At 47.2% G+C, this 17,211-nt stretch overlaps 1 protein-coding gene across 1 annotated transcript; it reads left to right on the top strand.

Annotated features, from left to right (window-relative positions):
- The first annotated feature begins 10,873 nt into the window (after positions 1-10,873).
- Positions 10,874-11,745, top strand: LOC147972640 (uncharacterized). Its single transcript, XM_087523438.1, has 4 exons — positions 10,874-11,038; positions 11,118-11,285; positions 11,347-11,382; positions 11,500-11,745. The coding sequence occupies exons 1-4, from the start codon at positions 10,874-10,876 to the stop codon at positions 11,743-11,745; spliced, it is 615 nt and encodes a 204-aa protein (XP_087379564.1).
- Positions 11,746-17,211: the final 5,466 nt, after the last annotated feature.

The raw sequence follows: 17,211 nt of genomic DNA, 5'->3' as shown, positions 1-17,211 counted from the left end.
AAAATCTTAAACAATCCAACACTATTTTTCATGGTGTAGTACCCGATAAGTCGGCATACCCCGTTGGTAAGATCGAGCTGGAGTTAGCCTTTGGGGATGAGTATGACTCCAGGGCAAAAAAAATTAACCTTTGAAGTGGTTAAGATCAAAAGCCCATATCATGCTCTGTTTGGGCGACCGGCTTATGTCAAGTTCATGGCTTGGCCGTGTTACGTGTATTTACAGCTCAAGATGCCGGGTCACAAGGGCACCATTACAGTCCATGGGAGCCGGAAGATCCCCTTGGAATGTGAAGAGGGGGATGCTGCCTATGCTGAATCTATTTGTGCGACAGAGGAGTTGAAATTCTATAAGGATCATGTTGACCCGGCGGACATGACGTCATTAAAGAAACCAACCATAGAGCATGAGCTGGAGTTGAATTTCAAGTCAGCTGATGACACTAAGATGGTTGACTTTGTGCCTGGCGACTCATCCAAACAGTTCATCATCAGCGCAAACTTGGATCCGAAATAGGAAAGTGCGCTCATCGAGTTCATCCGTGAGAACCGGGACATCTTTGCATGGAAACCTTCAGATATGCCGGGTGTCCCGAGGGAACTCGCTGAGCACACTCTTAATATCGATCCAAAGTTCAAACCTGTCAGACAGTTTCTTCGGCGGTTCAATGAAGAAAGGCGTAAGGCCATTGGAGAAGAGGTGGCCCGGCTCTTGGCGGTCGGGTTCATTGTGGAGGTCTTTCACCCAGAATGGTTAGCTAACCCGGTGCTCGTGCTCAAAAAGAATGGCACCTGGCGTATGTGTGTGGATTACACCGATTTAAACAAGGCCTGCCTGGCTGATCCTTTTGCTCTTCCCCGTATTGATCAGATTATTGATGCTACGGCGGGTTGTGCACGGTTGAGTTTTTTAGATGCTTACTCCGAGTATCATCAGATTAAGATGGCGGTCAAGGATCAAGAGAAAACAACGTTCATAACACCTTTTGGGGCTTTCTGCTATGTGTCTATGCCTTTTGGGCTCAAGAGTGCTCAGGCGACTTACCAATGGTGTGTGCAGAATTGTCTTCATGATCAAATTGGGCGCAATGTTCATGCCTATGTGGATGATATAGTAGTGAAATCCAGGGAAGAGGAAACCTTGGTCATAGACTTGAAAGAGACTTTTGATAATCTTCGGGTGTACAAGATGATGCTTAACCCGGCCAAATGTGTTTTGGAGTGCCAGCCGGCAAGCTTTTGGGTTTTCTGGTGTCTAACCGAGGCATTGAAGCTAACCTGGAGAAGATCAAAGCAATTACATCCCTGTCCAAACCAACCTGCGTCAATGATGTTCAACGACTGGCGGGTCGTGTGGCTGCTTTGAGCCGGTTCATAAGACGGTTAGGGGAAAAGGCTATGCCTCTGTATCAGTTGATGAAGAAAACAAATGTGTTTGTTTGGAGTGATGCTGCGAAGGCCTCTTTTGAAGATCTGAAGGCATAACTAGCTAAGCCACCGGTCCTAGCTGCTCCAATTGAGAAAGAGCCGCTATTGTTATATGTAGCTGCCAACTCACGGGCTGTTAGCGTGGCTATGGTGGTAGAGCGCAAAGAGGCTGACAAAGATCATCCGGTTCAACGGCCATTTTATTATGTCGGTGAAGTGCTAATTGAGTCTAAGCAACGATATCCACATTGGCAGAAGCTTGTTTATGGGGTGTTCATGGCAAGCCAGAAGCTTAAGCATTACTTTCAGGGACATCCAATCACTTTGGTTAGCTCTGCTCCTTTGGGAGACATTATTCAAAACAGAGAAGCTACAGGGCGAGTTGCCAAGTGGGCAATTGAGCTTGGGTCTCATGGGCTGAAGTATGTTCCACGCACTGCAATTAAGTCTCAAGCCCGGGTTGACTTCATCAATGACTGGACAGAGATGCAGATGCCAGAAGAAAAGCCGGACACCACATATTGGACTATTCATTTTGATGGGTCCAGGCAATTGGAGGGCTCGGGGGCTGGAGTTCTATTAACTTCCCCACGAGGTGATAAATTTTGTTATGTGTTACGATTGCTGTTTCCGTGCACTAACAACGCAGCAGAGTATGAAGCATTACCCCATGGTCTTCGTGTGGCAAAGGAGATGAGCTTGAGCCGGGTCAGATGTCTTGGTGATTCGGATCTAGTGGTTCAGCAGGTGTCTGGCAAGTGGGATTCCAAAGACCCTCTCATGGCGGCTTATCGCCGAGAGGTCGATGCTGTTGCAGGATATTTTAAAGGCTATCAGGTGGAACACATTGACCGTCGAAAGAACAAAGCAGCTGATGCTTTGAGCCGGCTGGGGTCTCAACATAAGCCGGTACCACCCAACACCTTTTTAGATGTTTTGCATAACCCCTCTGTCAAATTGCCCACAGAAGAAGATTTAGCTATTCCTGACTCGGAGGCGCAGTTGGTGGCGGCTCTTCATGTCATCCCAGATTGGACGGTATCGTTCTTGGCTTACATGACCCGGGGAGAATTGCCAGCGGATGAGACCCTGGCTAACCCGGCGGTCTAAGTCCATGACGATTTCAGATGGAGAGTTATTTCATCGTAGTGTTTCTGGAGCGTTTCAACGGTGTGTTTCCCCCGAAGAAGGTCAAGAAATCCTTCGCGAGATCCATGAAGGTGATTGTGGTCATCACGCCGGGTCAAAATCTTTGGTGACCAAGGCGTTTCGTCATGGTTTTTACTGGCTGACGGCTCATGCTGATGCGGAGGATCTAGTTAGTAGATGTGACGGATGTTAGAAATTCGCACGACGGGCGCATTTGCCAGCTCAAGAGCTCCGGATGATTCCAATCACTTGGCCGTTTGCAGTCTGGGGGCTTGACATGTTGGGACCTTTCAAAAGGTCTAAGGACAAGAAGACACATCTCCTGGTGGCTGTTGATAAGTTCACTAAATGGGTTGAGGCAGAGCCTGTGAGTAAGTGTGATGCAGCCACGGCGGTTCAGTTTAGGAAGAAAATAATCTTCCGTTTCGGTTTTCCACACAGTATTATCACGGACAATGGCACCAATCTATCCCAATGGGCTATGGAAGAGTTTTGTCAGCGAGAGCACATCCGGCTTGATGTTTCTTCTGTAGCTCATCCTCAATCCAATGGTCAAGCTGAGAGAGCCAATCAGGAAACTCTGAAAGGGCTAAAACCCCGACTTATGGTTCCTTTACAGCGAACGCCGAGTTGTTGGGTAGAGGAGTTGCCTTCAGTGTTATGGAGCATCAATACTACACCCAACAGGTCTACGGGTTACACACCCTTCTTCATGGTTTATGGGGCAGAAGCGGTATTGCCCAGTGACATCCGTCATGACTCGCCCCGTGTGGCGGCTTATGTTGAAGCTAACAATGAAAAAGCTAGACAGGATGCGCTTGACTTGTTGGATGAAGAAAGAGACTTAGCAGCAGCACGGTCAGCAATCTATCAACACGACCTGCGTCGTTATCACAACCGCTGGGTTAAGACCAGGACTTTTCAGGAAGGCGACTTGGTGCTCCGGCTCATCCAAGATCTTTCAGATGCACACAAGTTATCCCCATCTTGGGAAGGACCCTTTGTGGTCAGTAAAAATTTAAACGGGTCTTACTATCTCATTGACATTCGAGAGCATGCAGACTCACGTAAGTCGGAAGAGGAGACCCGCCGGCCATGGAACATTGCTCAACTTCGGCCGTACTATACCGGAGCTGCCGGCTCTCATCCTGTACATACGTTCATCCTGTATATACGATGATAAGCAACAAAGTAAGACCATCGGTCTCTTTTCTTTTCAAAGATTATGCATCTTCATTACTTTTTCACAAATGACTATTAAGGAGCTGATCATATTTGAATCAAGTTTAACCTTTTTCTGGTCCGGCTTATGATCATATTCGAATCTAGCTGTAAATATCATGGTCACTTGGGGGCTTCCTGTTCAAACATAGGTCGTATTCGAACCAAAGAGAACATAGTTGTCGTAACCCTTTTGATCGGCTCAAGGCCAAACTCACTTGGGGGCTTCTTGATCGTATCTGAATCATAGCTTAACCCCTTTTGAGCCGACTTGGATCGTATTGGAATCAGGGTCGTTAAAAACCTCTCAAAGTCATTTGGGGGCTTCCTGTTCAAACATAGGTCGTATTCGAACCAAAGAGAACATAGATGTCGGTACCCTCTTGATCGGCACAACGCCAAAGCCACTGGGGGCTATATGGTCGTATTCGAACCTTAGCTTAACCCCTTTGGTCCGGTTTACTGATCGTATTCGAATCAGAAACCCCCAATCTTTTAAATACAGAGTTAAAATTATGTTTGTTATCTGTTGCTTGCCTTTGAGTTTTTGTTGCTTCAATATTACAAATGAGATGGCCTGATTCTCTTCGCCGGCTCAATTATTGGACAACACAGCCGTCCGGGTTATCCAAGCTGGTGGTCTAAGGATCCGAAGGTACGAGCTACTGAGGTATGATGATCATTGAATGTTCAAGGAGTCTCAACTTTTATATTGAATTCTCAAATTCATCACCCGGTTTATTTAAACCGGCGATCTAAGGATCACCAAGGACATGGTATGGTTTTTACTTACACGCGCTTATCGGCTGCGTTAACTTCAGAGTTGGTATTAAACCTTATCCTTTATTTATATTTGTCTCTGATTTTTGAGGTGGAAATATGGGCTGTAAAAGAGGTGTTTAAACCCAGTTGTTTCTAAACCGCCTTGCCAGGTCTTTCCTTTTTCCTTGTGTTCACAGGAACAGAGTTTAAACATTGCAGAGACAAGTGTTAAACAAGGCATAAGAAAAGCATTAAAACATTGGCACCCGGAAGCACAGATTCACATAGAAGCGTTTTATGCAAAATGACATAAGCAAACATGCGGTGTTTTTTACAGCTAAAGCTATTACAAGGCTTTCTAAAGCCCATGAAGATGATCATTGTCCTTCCCTCACTGGCTCAACATCTTGAATCTGATGGAAGTTGGGTTTTGACCAGTCATAGCCGTTCATGGTGACAAATTCAGCTTCATCATCAATCAGGCCGACCGGATCAACCTCCGGGGCAAATGTGTCTTCTCTCACCGGTGGGATCAAGTCAGTTACTTTATAGGAAGGAGGGGCCATCTTCTTATTCACTGTCAAAAACCGGTTGATACTTTTCCACATTGGTGTCATCTCCAAGGCTATAAAGTCATCCTGATCAAAAGGAGACCCGTCCTCCTTCACGGTAGTATAACCCCTTGCCAAGTCTGCCGGGTCTAGATCTGGTACCCAAGCCTTGGAGCGGCTTAGGGCAGTCAAAGCTCCGGCTCACGCGCAGGAGCGTTTCACCTCTTGGAATCTGGCAGTGAGAATGGACAGCCTCTTCAGGACGTCGCTGATCTGGTTAGACCCTTGATTAGTAGGAGAGATGGCTGCCAGAGCTCGTTGTGCGCTGATATACAATTGTGCAGTTAAAGTATATACGGCTTTCATCTTAATCAACGGGTCTTGGTCTAGATTCTTACTTCGCGGACCTACACGCATTTTTCACAGAGACAGTTAACGGATCATATTCCGGCTTGACAGGAAACACATATGAAAGATCAAATCTGGAAGCTTACCAAAGATAGCAGTGACCATCTGAGACACCCGGCCTTTTAAACTGTTCAGTTCGGTTGAAATTTCCTTCAGAGCTGTTTCGGCTGTCTCAGCTCGCCGGGTCAAAAGTATCTTCTCGTCTGCCCACGTTTTCTCTTTGACAGCAAAGTTAGTCTTCAACTTCTCTGTTTCAGAAAGACTTATTTGCAGTTGGGAGGTGGAAGATTTAATTTCTGATTCCTGGTTCGCTAGTCGGGTCTTTGTATCAGTCAGTTGGGAGTTCAGTTCAGACAATGCATTCTGTGAACACATTCAAATAAATCAAGACTTGGCCTCAAATTCCAGTGTCCAATTTCAAAGATTCAAGTCTCAAATACTTTATGAATAAACCACTTGACACTTGGGGGCTAATGTATGTCAAATCAAATTTTTATGAATCTACCAACATATTTGAAGTCCCAAGTCCTTTACAAAGTAACAACACTTGGCACTTGGGGGCTAATGCACGCAGTTCAGCAAGTTTTTCAAGTTTAAACCGGAATATTAAGTATTTTACAGATGTCGTTCAATTCTGAAGTACCAATTCATTAATGATTAAATAAACCGGTCCTTGGGGACTACAGGTGAAGTCTTGTTCTACTAATATCAAGCAAAGATTCAGAGGTAAAAGTATCAGTCTATATTGTAAGTCTATAGGTTATTCTGTTTCTCTCATAATCTACAGACTTGGGGGCTGAAGGGATGTTGATAAACCGGAAATTACATACCTCATACTTCAATTGAAGCTACTTGACCATCTCAATCTCAGAATCATGACTGGAGTGTACATGACTGAGATAGCCGGATAAGATATCACGGCGTTAAGACGGTCATAATTGGCAACATCAAGACGAACCTTCTGCCTCTCCAAAGCTTCTTGCTTAGAGGTGCACCGTGCCAAAACCATCGGGTTCCCCGGATCAACATAGCGGCTCCCAGTAATTTACACATCTTGAACACGGGGAGACGGTGGGCCAGTTGAGCTTGATGGACCAGCTGCAGAAGAGTTAATAGTGTTCTTGACAAGGGATGGCTCTGGAGGATTTGCTTCATGAACAATAGGCGGGTCTTCTGGGGCGACAGTCAATGGAGAAGGTGGCCTAGCCGGCTCAGATGCCAGTACTGGCGGATCTTCCATTGGTTTTGTTGCCTTCGCTTTTTTGGACTTAGCTTGACCACTGAAGAAAAATATTTTGGAATAATCAGCATTAAGATAACAATTGATCAAACTCGGAAGAAAAGAGGGTTTTTAATTACCCAGGAGCAGTCTTGAAAGCCGGAAATTGTGTTTGTGATGAGTCGCCCGAAGAACGAGACACCTCCTGAAAAGGTAAATGAAAGGGGTTAAAGAAAATACAAGGAGCAGGATTCATCAAAACGGGTTAAAGACAGTAATAATTAAACCTCGTTCGGGCGTTTCCGAGGAGTCTGTTGAAGGACAACAGCCAGTTCATCCTCAATTCCAACTTCACAGCGGCTTTCATGTTGCTGTTTTTTCAAATGAAAGTTGGGATCCAAGTGAGCTAAAGGGTTAGAAAACCTTACTTTACAGATCACTCAACGAACTTTGTGTCTTGGTAAGGGCTCTAAGTCGGAGGAAATAATAGTTACCTCTACTTCCTCAGCCTGACTGGCTCTAGTGTCATCCTGGTAAGGATCAATGTCAATAAGAGTGTTAAAAAATTGGCCAAGGGAGTCAAGGGCTACCTCCGAGTCAGACGAGTCATCAAGCTTCATTAAATCTTCAGCAGTGGTTTTCTTCTTCTTCTTGGATTTCCGGGCTGTTTTCTCGGCGTTCATGGCGGCGAGTTTCGCCTTCTTGGCAGCTTCGTGATCATATTTCACCTTCCAGAAGTCAGAATTGGCCTGTAAAGACAAGAAGAAATATCAATATTAAGTACTAATAGCCGGGCAAAACACAAAGAAAAAAAGAGATCAGAATGTACTTACTTCTGGCATCGGATTAATCTTGCAGAAGGGACTTAACCCAACGATACTGCAATCTTCGTACTTCCCATTTACCAAAAGGGTCGACATTGAAACAATGTCTTCTTCGGTGAGTTCAACTTGGCTGTGACGAAGAGGATGGTCCGGGCTACCGTCATATTCATACATCAGTTGAGATCGACGACTTAATGGGATAACCCGCCATGAGATCCAGCAACGGGTCAGATCTACTCCGGTTAGACCATTACCCAATAAGCCGTTCATTCTTCTAATGGAGGGAAGAAGCTTCCTACGTTCAGCGACGGTAAGCTTATCCGGAAGGATGAACTTGGAGTCAAGACGGTTAGGGCGATAACCCGGCAAAGGCTTCTCGTTTGCTGGAGAAGTATCCTGACAATAAAACCAAGTTTGTTTCCAATCTTTTGGGTGGCTCGGTAAGACGATGAGAGGAAAAACAGCACCCTAACGGCGCTGAATTGAAATGCCTCCAAGTTCTAAGCTAGAACCGCTGGTGCATTCATTCTGGCGGTTAAGTTAAAAGTACTCTCTAAACAATTCTACAGTGGGCTCTTGCTGAAGATACGCCTCACAGAGCACTTGGAAGTTACAAATATTGGAAATAGAGTTGGGTCCAAGGTCTTGAGGATGGAGTTTGAAAAAATGAAGGACCTCTCTGAAGAATTTTTGAACTGGGTGGTGAAAGTCCCCGGTTCATGTGGTCAGTAAAGATAATCACTTCTCCATCTTTCGGATTGGGACATTCTTCCTCCGGGTCAGGAGCACGATAAAACATGACATTCTTCGAAGGCAGAAACCCAACGATGAAGAATTCTTTTAACCGTTCCTCAGTTACGGAAGAAGGGACCCAGTTACAGGCGGTCGGTGACTTCGACGGCATGATGAGTAACGAACTACAAAATAAATAACAATATGGTGGTTCAGTCTATGGTCAATTATAAAGCAAGTAATGGCGGTTTAACTAAGGGCTAATGGTATATGTCGTGGAATTGTCACGGCAGATGTCCTCTTGCAAGGACTTAATCGTGGAGCCATCGCAACTAGGAAGCTTAAAGGGGTTAATCGGGACAAAGGACACGCGAGGTTTATACTAGTTCAGCCCCTTGCAGTGAAGGAAGGCCTACGTCTAGTTGGGTTGGTATTGCTTGAGGTTTCGATGATCAGGGAGCGAGATACGCTATGCCCGGTTCTCGATTGGTTGTTTCCTGCCCTAAGCCGCCGTTGGGTCGTTCCCTTATATACACGGGTTGACGCCCTGCGGCCTATAGAGTCCCGGCCGGCTCATAAACAGTGTCCGGCTCGGTGACTAGTTACCTCTACCTTATGTTACAAGTCATGCCATTACGGCGGTTTGTCTCTATGGGCCTTAAGCTCTATGAACCGCCATCCTCACGCTGGGTCTTGGGCTTCCTTTACGATGAGTCCTATTTGCATAACCCGGCCCCTCCTGGCCGGCTTACTCAAATAGTTATATCCCCAACATTGGGCCCCAGATTGATTTGGACCGGTTCATGTCAATCTTAAAATACCTTAAGAATCAGTCCTTCTGTCTTTTGTCCGTGAAAAGGTCATAACCCATTGTGACGTCATCTTCTGGATCCGGGTTAACCCGCCGTGACATCATCTTTTAATTAAATCCTTATCTTATTTCATCATATCTTCAACGGATCTTTGCCTTAACTGACCATCCCGAAAATCGAGGCGTCAGGGTCGTTGTAAAATGATATTCCGTCTCCCCGTTTCTCGTGCCGTCTTGGTCGGCCCCTCCTTATAAATAGATACGACCTAGGTCTTTTTCATTTCCTTCAGTCGTCTTCCTCCTCGCACCTCTTTCTTTGTTGCTCAAGCTCCGCCGACGCCGTCGACCCTCTCGTCTTCACCGACTCAGGCCGCTGCATCACCCTGATTCTGACCAGAAAACGACGGCGACCCTCCGCAGTTCTTCCGCATCTGTGAGTTCCTTTTTCCCCCTTCTCAGATCTGCATTGAAACTGTCTTGAGTTCATCGTCGTTCATCGCCGCCCGACGCAAACCTCCATTAGTTCTCACCTCCAATGCCTTGTTTAGATTATAAAAACAACTTAGAACTGCTGCGGAAAATGTTTGTGCTTATCCTGTATGAGAACAGATCTCATTTCCCTTGTTTTGGAAGCCCTCCGCGAGTATATGAACTTCTCTGTACTGTTTTAGGTCTAGAAATATTTTCCTTTCCAGAGAATCGTTTGATCCAAAATAATGATTGCAACTTGTGAAACCTGTTTGTTCCACACTTAGCCAAAAAACAGCGTCTGTTGACTCTGTTTCAGCCATAGTAGTCCGTGTAGCCGGTTTAAGATAATACCGGCTGTCAGCACCGCTTGCCTCTGGCGACTTAAGAAAACCTTAATCATCTTTAATACCTGCAGCTGTTAAACATTATCACATAGTTACCTGTATGTCATTAGGCCCCTTCTTAAGCCGCCATCTTAAATAACCCAATAATGTTTATTCTCCGGGTTATAATAAACCGGAAAATTTTCCTTTATCTTGTTGTAGGCTTCAATTTACCCAATGGCACCCAAAGCTGTTAAACCTCCGGTTACCTGCAAATGGGTCCCATCCATTGTTACAGAGAGCAAACTGTCCGAGTTTGTAAAGTCTGGCCATCTGCCCAAGAAGGATGTCATGTCTTATCATGCTCCTGAACCGTCTGAAGAGAAACCTCAACCCAAGGAAGGGGAGGTGATCATTTTTACCGATCACATGAGCCGGGGATTTGCTCCTCCCGGTTCAAAATTCTTTAGAGATGTTCTGCACTTCTTTGACTTAAGACCTCAAGACATCGGGCCCAATTCCGTGTCAAATATCTGCAACTTCCAAGTTTTCTGTGAGGTCTACCTTGGAGAAGAACCCAACCTACTTTTGTTCAGGGAATTGTTCTATTTGAACCGGCAGAATGAGCGGGCCAACGGGTCCAGTCTGGAGCTTGGTGGCATATTGATTCAAAGGCAGAGAGACTGCCTATTCCCTTATGCTGAATTGCTGAGTCATCCAAAGGACTGGAACCAGACATGGTTCTACTGCCAAGATACTTCTCCGGCTGGTGAAAACCCGCTGCCCGGCTTCCGTGCATTGCGCCTTGAACCTACTCACCCGCTGCCGGATAAGTTGAATGCTATTGAACGTCAGCCACTCACCCCCAAGATCAAGAAGATTAAAGCTCTTTTAGGGAACGGCTTAGATGGCATTGACCTGGTCCGAGTCTGGGTTGCTTGGAGCATAATTCCATTAAGCCGCCGCCCCGGCTTAATGTGTAATTATTCAGGCGAGAAAGATGACCCTCAGCGTCATAGTCCTGACGACTTACCAGATGACGTAGTGGAAACTACAACTCAGTCTTTGTTGAAAGAGGGCACAGTGAATAGTAATTCTTTCGGCTTACTACCTTTTTGCCAAAAGAACCCGGCCCCTGCAGTAAGTTTCCAGCCATCGGGTTATTTTTTTACCATGTTATACTGTATTCTTACGCATAACCCTTTATAACCTTTTACAGGCAAATGATAACTTTTGGAAAATCCAATATGATCATGAGGCGGCCAAGACAGCCAGGGCGTCCAAGAGGGCCGAAAGGAAAACCGCCAAGCCCACCACTTCAAGGAAAAGGAAGCCAAGCGCTTCTGAGTTGTTTCAGCTTGATGATACTGATGATAATGAGGAAGAGGTAACATTTTAATTTCCATTTCTCCTTTATCACTACTTTACTGATATTAACCTTCTTTCAGGGAGACACAGGCAACAGCCAACCCGTCGGGGAAGAGGTAATTATAATCTCCTCCGACTCCGAACTTCGGCCGCGTCAGAAAATTCGAAGAGTAACCTGGAAAGTAAGATTTTCACACCCTTTGGCTTACCAAGATCCTGACTTTCTTTTGAAGCAACAGCAATTTGAAAACCGGAGGCAGACCCGGACCAGCAAGGATGCAGAGCTATCCTCCGGCTTGCCTGACAGAACCCGGAAGCGTTGGACTGAGGTTATCTCCAATTTATACCCTTCTTTACCTTTGGCGGGTCTAACCCGTCAACCTCTCAATTCCTCTGACTCCAATTACCAGGATACCTCTCCTTCATCCGGCGAGTCCATGCAATCAAACATGCCGGCTTTTAAGACTGCCCCTGGGTAATATAAATTTATTCACCTTATGTTTTTCTTTCTTCATGTTTCTGTACTTATTTCTCTGCTTTGCCCACAGCGTGCAGGTTAAGCCCAAGAAGAAAACCAACAAAGATAAACCGGCCCAACACTACTAGGGAAAAGCCTATACACAGAATTTTACCAGTAGTGCTGTACAAAATCAAGCGCTGCTGCTACTTAGTAGCAGCATGCGTAAATAAACCGCGCTACTGCTATGACTTTAGCAGTAGCGCGTACTAGCGAAAAGTGCTGCTGCTACGTTTGAGCTGGGCGCACATGGCTAGCCCAACCTAGCAGTAGCGCGTATAATGGCCCAGCGCTACTGCTAATCTCCTTAGCTGCAGCGCGCTTACGTGTAAAGCGCTGCTGCTAACGGAAATAAAATAAAGTGAAAAACAAGTAGAAAAGTAAATGAAAATGAAAAGGAGAAAGGAATAGCAGTAGCTATAGCTGCAGCGTGTATTCCAGAACGCGCTGTAGCTAACATAGCAGTAGCGCCCTTTCTAGGACGCGCTACTGGTACTTCTGACTTAACCACGCGGTTCGTCCTTCCCCACGGCCACTTCATCCCCCAAATCAACTCCACTCTCGCCGCCGCCGTCGCCCCTCGGCCGCCGCGTGCTCTCCACACGCCGCCCCTGACCCCAGATTCAACGCCGGCCCCGCCCCCGACCTCAACACCGCCCGGGACGCCGCCCCCGACCCCGACCTCAACGCCGCCCCGGACGCCGCCCCCGCCCCCCCCGACCTCAACGCCGCCCCAGAGCCCCGACCACGACCTCGACGCCGCCTGCCCCTCCCTCGTCGCAGGCACCCGAGGTGAGCACGCCTGCTCCTCCCTCTCCCCTACCTCTGCCTAGGGTTTCTACCTCCATCAAATTAGTTAGGGTGGAAACGAATCGGATGCGGATGCGGCTCAAATGAGTTAGGGTTCATGTAAGGGTGGACACGAATCAAATTTCTAAGATGAATCATAAAACGAGTAAAATTTGACCACTTATTTCACTTTATAGTTGGATAATTGGAATATCCGCTACCACTTTCCACCCCTATAGGTTCATCAAATTAGATGGTAATTAGGGCAGTAGTTCTTAGGTACTAATTAGTTAGTAAGAACTAGGTACTAATTAGGTACTAGAATATTTTTATTTATAGTAAGTTTATTTTTAGTAAGAACTAGTTGAATTAATAGAACTAGTTAGTAAGAGCTTGTTGCTATTTTTTAGTTAAAGCAATTTTCCCGCATCGACGTGGACGATGCCTATCCCGCATCCTCGTCGTCGAGTCGGCGGAGGACGACACCTGCTTGACCAGATGGGCCATGTCCGGGACTGGGCTCCGCCGGGGTGGTACTGGGAGGTGCTACCTACCAGGGGGCAGGTTGGTGAGGAGCCAGCCTGTCATTGACCCGAACCTTATTTGGTGGCGGTCGCGTGGGCCAGTGACGGTCCAGAGGCTCAAGGACTCCGCGGAGATGGTGCGTCACCATGTCAGTGAGGAGGACGCGCACATCCGTCGCTACTTGTTTGCGTTGGAGCACAGGTTCTCCAGGGATCTCACTGGAGCTATGTGTAACACCCCGGATGTAACTTTCCCAATTTGTACCCCAACTCTTGCCGTTTCCGGCGTTAAGTTATATTTATTTCCTCGGGTTCGGGTTTTTGTCTCCGTGTGTTGTTATCGTTGTCATGCATCTCATATCATGTCATCATGTGCATTGCATTTGCACACGTGTTCGTCTCATGCATTCGAGCATTTTCCCCGTTGTCCGTTTTGCATTCCGGCGCTTCGTTCTCCTTCGGTGGTCATTTCTAGCTTTCTTTCGTGTGTGGGGATTAAACATTTCCGGATTAGACCGAGACTTGCCAAGCGGCCTTGGTTTACTACCAATAGACCGTCTGTCAAGTTTCGTATCATTTGGACTTCGTTTGATACTCCAACGGTTAACCGAGGGACCGAAAAGGCCTCGTGTGTGTTGCAGCCCAACACCCCTCCAATTTGGCCCAAAACCCACCTAACTCTGCTCCATCACCTAGAGCGTTCGATCACGATCGCGTGGCCGAAAACCGCACCTCATTTGGACTCTCCTAGCTCCCTCTACCTATATATATGTGGCTCTCCCCGAATTTTTCGCGCAGTCCAACCCTAGACCCAACTCCCTCCGCGCCGCCGGACATGTCCGCCCGCCGGCGGACGCGTCCACCCAGCCGGCCACCTCACTCCGGCCTATCGGAGCCCGCCACATCAGCCGCGCCATCCGCCTCGGGCCAACTGCGGCTCGCCACCTCAGCGCCATCCTCCCTCTCTCTCCTCCGCACCCCGCCGCCGGCCCACGGGGCCCGCAGCCGGCCCGAGCGGCCCGCGCGTCGCCCGCCGCTGCCCGCGTGCCCGGCCGCCACCGGACGCCGCCTCCCCGCCATCGTCCGGCGCTGCAAGCCGCCGCCCTCGCCGCTTCACCACCGACCGCCACCTCCCGGCGCCGCCATCGCCCCCGCCGGCCCCGGCCTCACCTCGCCCCGGCCTTCTTCTTCTAGTCAAGCCACCACCGCGGCTACTCCGGCGAAGACTCCGGCGATCCTCGAAATCCGTGCATCGCCGGAACCCTAGCCGGCCCTATCCTCCGCAGATCGGGATCAGATCCACCACCTCGCCGATCCAAACAGCCCCGCGTCGCCCGGATCTCCTCGTCCCGGGTCCTCTTCGTCCCGGTTTGACTTTTCCGGAGGTATTAATTCGTCAAAGTCCCGGAAATTCCAGATCCATGTGCCCTTCTTCCTAGCTCCGTAACCTTGCATCCGTAGCTCCGATTCATGCATATAGCATATCAAAATGTTCATCTCAGAGAGTACATCATTTAATTCCATTGCATAATTTTCATTTGAGTTCATCTTGATGCCTGAAATGCTGTTAGAAGAGGGCTACTTGAGTTAATTGTCAGATATGCTGCTCCATTTAGGTTTTTGTCATTTTTGCCATGATTAATGTGTGCATGCTATGCCCTGATGCTCTACATGTGTTTTGTTAAGGGTTTTGTCATCTTTCCAGAGGTGCAACCCATGTATTTTTGTGATGTGTGTGGTGACTTGTGCAAGCTTGCAAAGTGGTGCACTTGCTAATTCTGTTTTCAGGGACTTAGCAATTCCACTAAGTCCTGGAGGTGTTTATCTCATATTGCCATATGTTCAGGTTGTTTCCTAGCGATCCGTGCCTCTTTTGAGGATGATCAGTAAGGATGTTTTGTTAATATTGTAGTGCTCTATCCATCCATGTCTTTGTTTGCAATTATGGAGCACCCTAGCTTGAGTCAATCGAGCTCTACTTTTGCTACTTTGTGAATCTGGGCAGATTGTTAACTTGTTTGCAATTTTGCCGATGATGTTGTAGTTGATCCGTGCATGCTATGCTATTGTTCTTGCCATGTCTAGCTTGAATTTTGTGCCTTCTTGATGGATGTATGCTTGTCTTGCCATGACTTGCACCGTAGTGAGTGCATCGAGCTCGTAAACATGCCTACTTGAGTTATATTTCAGCATGTGCCAGTTTTCACTAAGTATGAAGACTGATTATGTTTTTGCTATGTTCACATGCTTGCAATTGTATTTTCTGATCCCTTTTGGCTCAAGGTCACTAAGGGACTTTTGTTAAGCTCTTTGAGTAGCTCCATGCCATGCTTTACTTTGCCATGTTCAGGTCCTGTAGCATGTAGTTTTGTGGCTCCGAAGAGGGCTGCCTGATCTGAAATTCCAGACAAGTGTTAATTTCACCAAGTCTGAGATCTGTTTGTCATATGCATTTTTGCCATGCTTGTTTGAACCTCTTAATGGATGATTTGGCCGTAGCTTAGTGCTAGACTTTTGTTAAGAATCTTGAATGCTTCCCTGCCATGTATTTTGTTGTCATGTTTGGGTGCTGTAGCATGTTCATCTCATTGCATTTAGATGCCTACTTGCTGTAAATCGCAGACCGGTGTCATTTTTGAATCGCTTGCCATTTCCAAACCGTAACTCCGATTCCGGCGTTCTTTATATCACTTTCAAGCGATTTCCTCTCATCTTTCCAGTGGCACACTTGGTTTTCCAAGTTGAGGCCAGGTTCATGCATTTCCTGTCAAATCTTGCATTATGCATCCCGCATCGCATCCCGCATAGCATATCATCATTGCATCATATTGTTTGATCCTTGCACATGGTTGATTGTGTCCTTGTTGCTTGTTTGTCTTGTTTGGGTAGAGCCGGGAGACGAGTTCGCTAACGAGGAGCCTGTTGAGTTTGCTTTCGAGGATCCAGTCAACTCTAACAACGGTGCAGGCAAGATGGTCATACCCTCGAAATCACTACTATCTTTGCTATGCTAGTTTGCTCGCTCTTTTGCTATGCCAATGCTACGATGCCTACCACTTGCTTTCAAGCCTCCCAAATTGCCGTGTCAAACCTCTAACCCACCATTGTCCTAGCAAACCATTGATTGGCTATGTTACCGCTTTGCTTAGCCCCTCTTATAGCGTTGCTAGTTGCAGGTGAAGATTAGAGGCCGTTCCTTGTTGGAACATTTATTTACTTGTTGGGATATCATTATGTTGCCATGTTATCTTAATGCATCTATATACTTGGTAAAGGGTGGAAGGCTCGGCCTCTCGCCTAGTGTTTTGTTCCACTCTTGCCGCCCTAGTTTCCGTCATATCGGTGTTATGTTCCCGGATTTTGCGTTCCTTACGCGGTTGGGTTATAATGGGAACCCCTTGATAGTTCGCCTTGATTAAAGCTTTTCCAGCAATGCCCAACATTGGTTTTACCATTTTCCACCTAGCCTTTTCTTTCCCTTGGGTTCTGCAGACTCAAGGGTCATCATTATTTTAACCCCCCCTCCCCGGGCCAGTGCTCCTCTGAGTGTTGGTCCACCTGTCAGCTACCGGTGGCCACCAGGGGAAACTCTGGGCTGGCCTACCCGTACCTAGGACAATCTGAGTGTGCCCTGAGAAAGAGATATGTGCAGCTCCTATCGGGATTTGTCGGCACATTCGGGCGGTGTTGCTGGTCTTGTTTTAACCTGTCGAAGTGTCTTGAGTAACCGAGATACCGAGTCTGATCGGAACGTCTTGGGAGGAGGTCTATTCCTTCGTTGACCGTGAGAGCTTGTCATGGGCTAAGTTGGGACTCCCCTGCAGGGATTGAACTTTCGAAAGCCGTGCCCGTGGTTATGGGCGGATGGGAATTTGTTAATGTCCGGTTGTAGATAACTTGAACCTTAACTTAATTAAAATGAATCAACTGAGTGTGTTACTGTGATGGCCTCTTCTCGGTGGAGTCCGAGAAGTGGACACGGTGTTGGAGTAATGTTTGCGCAGGTTGCTCTCTAGTTTCTCGCTCGCGCTTTGCCTCCTCTTCTCGCTCTCTTTTGCGAATAAGTTAGCCACCATACTTGCTAGACGCTTGCTGCAGCTCCACATATTTACCTT

Source organism: Triticum urartu, chromosome 5A (assembly GCF_056163025.1).
Source record: "Triticum urartu cultivar PI428250 chromosome 5A, HENAU_Tu73, whole genome shotgun sequence".
NCBI classification, from domain to species: Eukaryota; Viridiplantae; Streptophyta; class Magnoliopsida; order Poales; family Poaceae; genus Triticum; species Triticum urartu.
Note: the sequence above shows the minus strand (reverse complement) of the source record. Positions and strands in the feature narration are given on the sequence as shown.

What these genes read in the sequence shown, in the direction of transcription:
- LOC147972640 (XM_087523438.1), top strand. Translation starts at nt 10,874, where the DNA reads ATGTGTAATTATTCAGGCGAGAAAGATGACCCTCAGCGTCATAGTCCT. An exon ending in AAAAGAACCCGGCCCCTGCA is followed by an intron (nt 11,039 to 11,117) that starts GTAAGTTTCCAG and finishes AACCTTTTACAG; the next exon opens with GCAAATGATAACTTTTGGAA. An exon ending in GCCAACCCGTCGGGGAAGAG is followed by an intron (nt 11,383 to 11,499) that starts GTAATTATAATC and finishes TTTCTTTTGAAG; the next exon opens with CAACAGCAATTTGAAAACCG.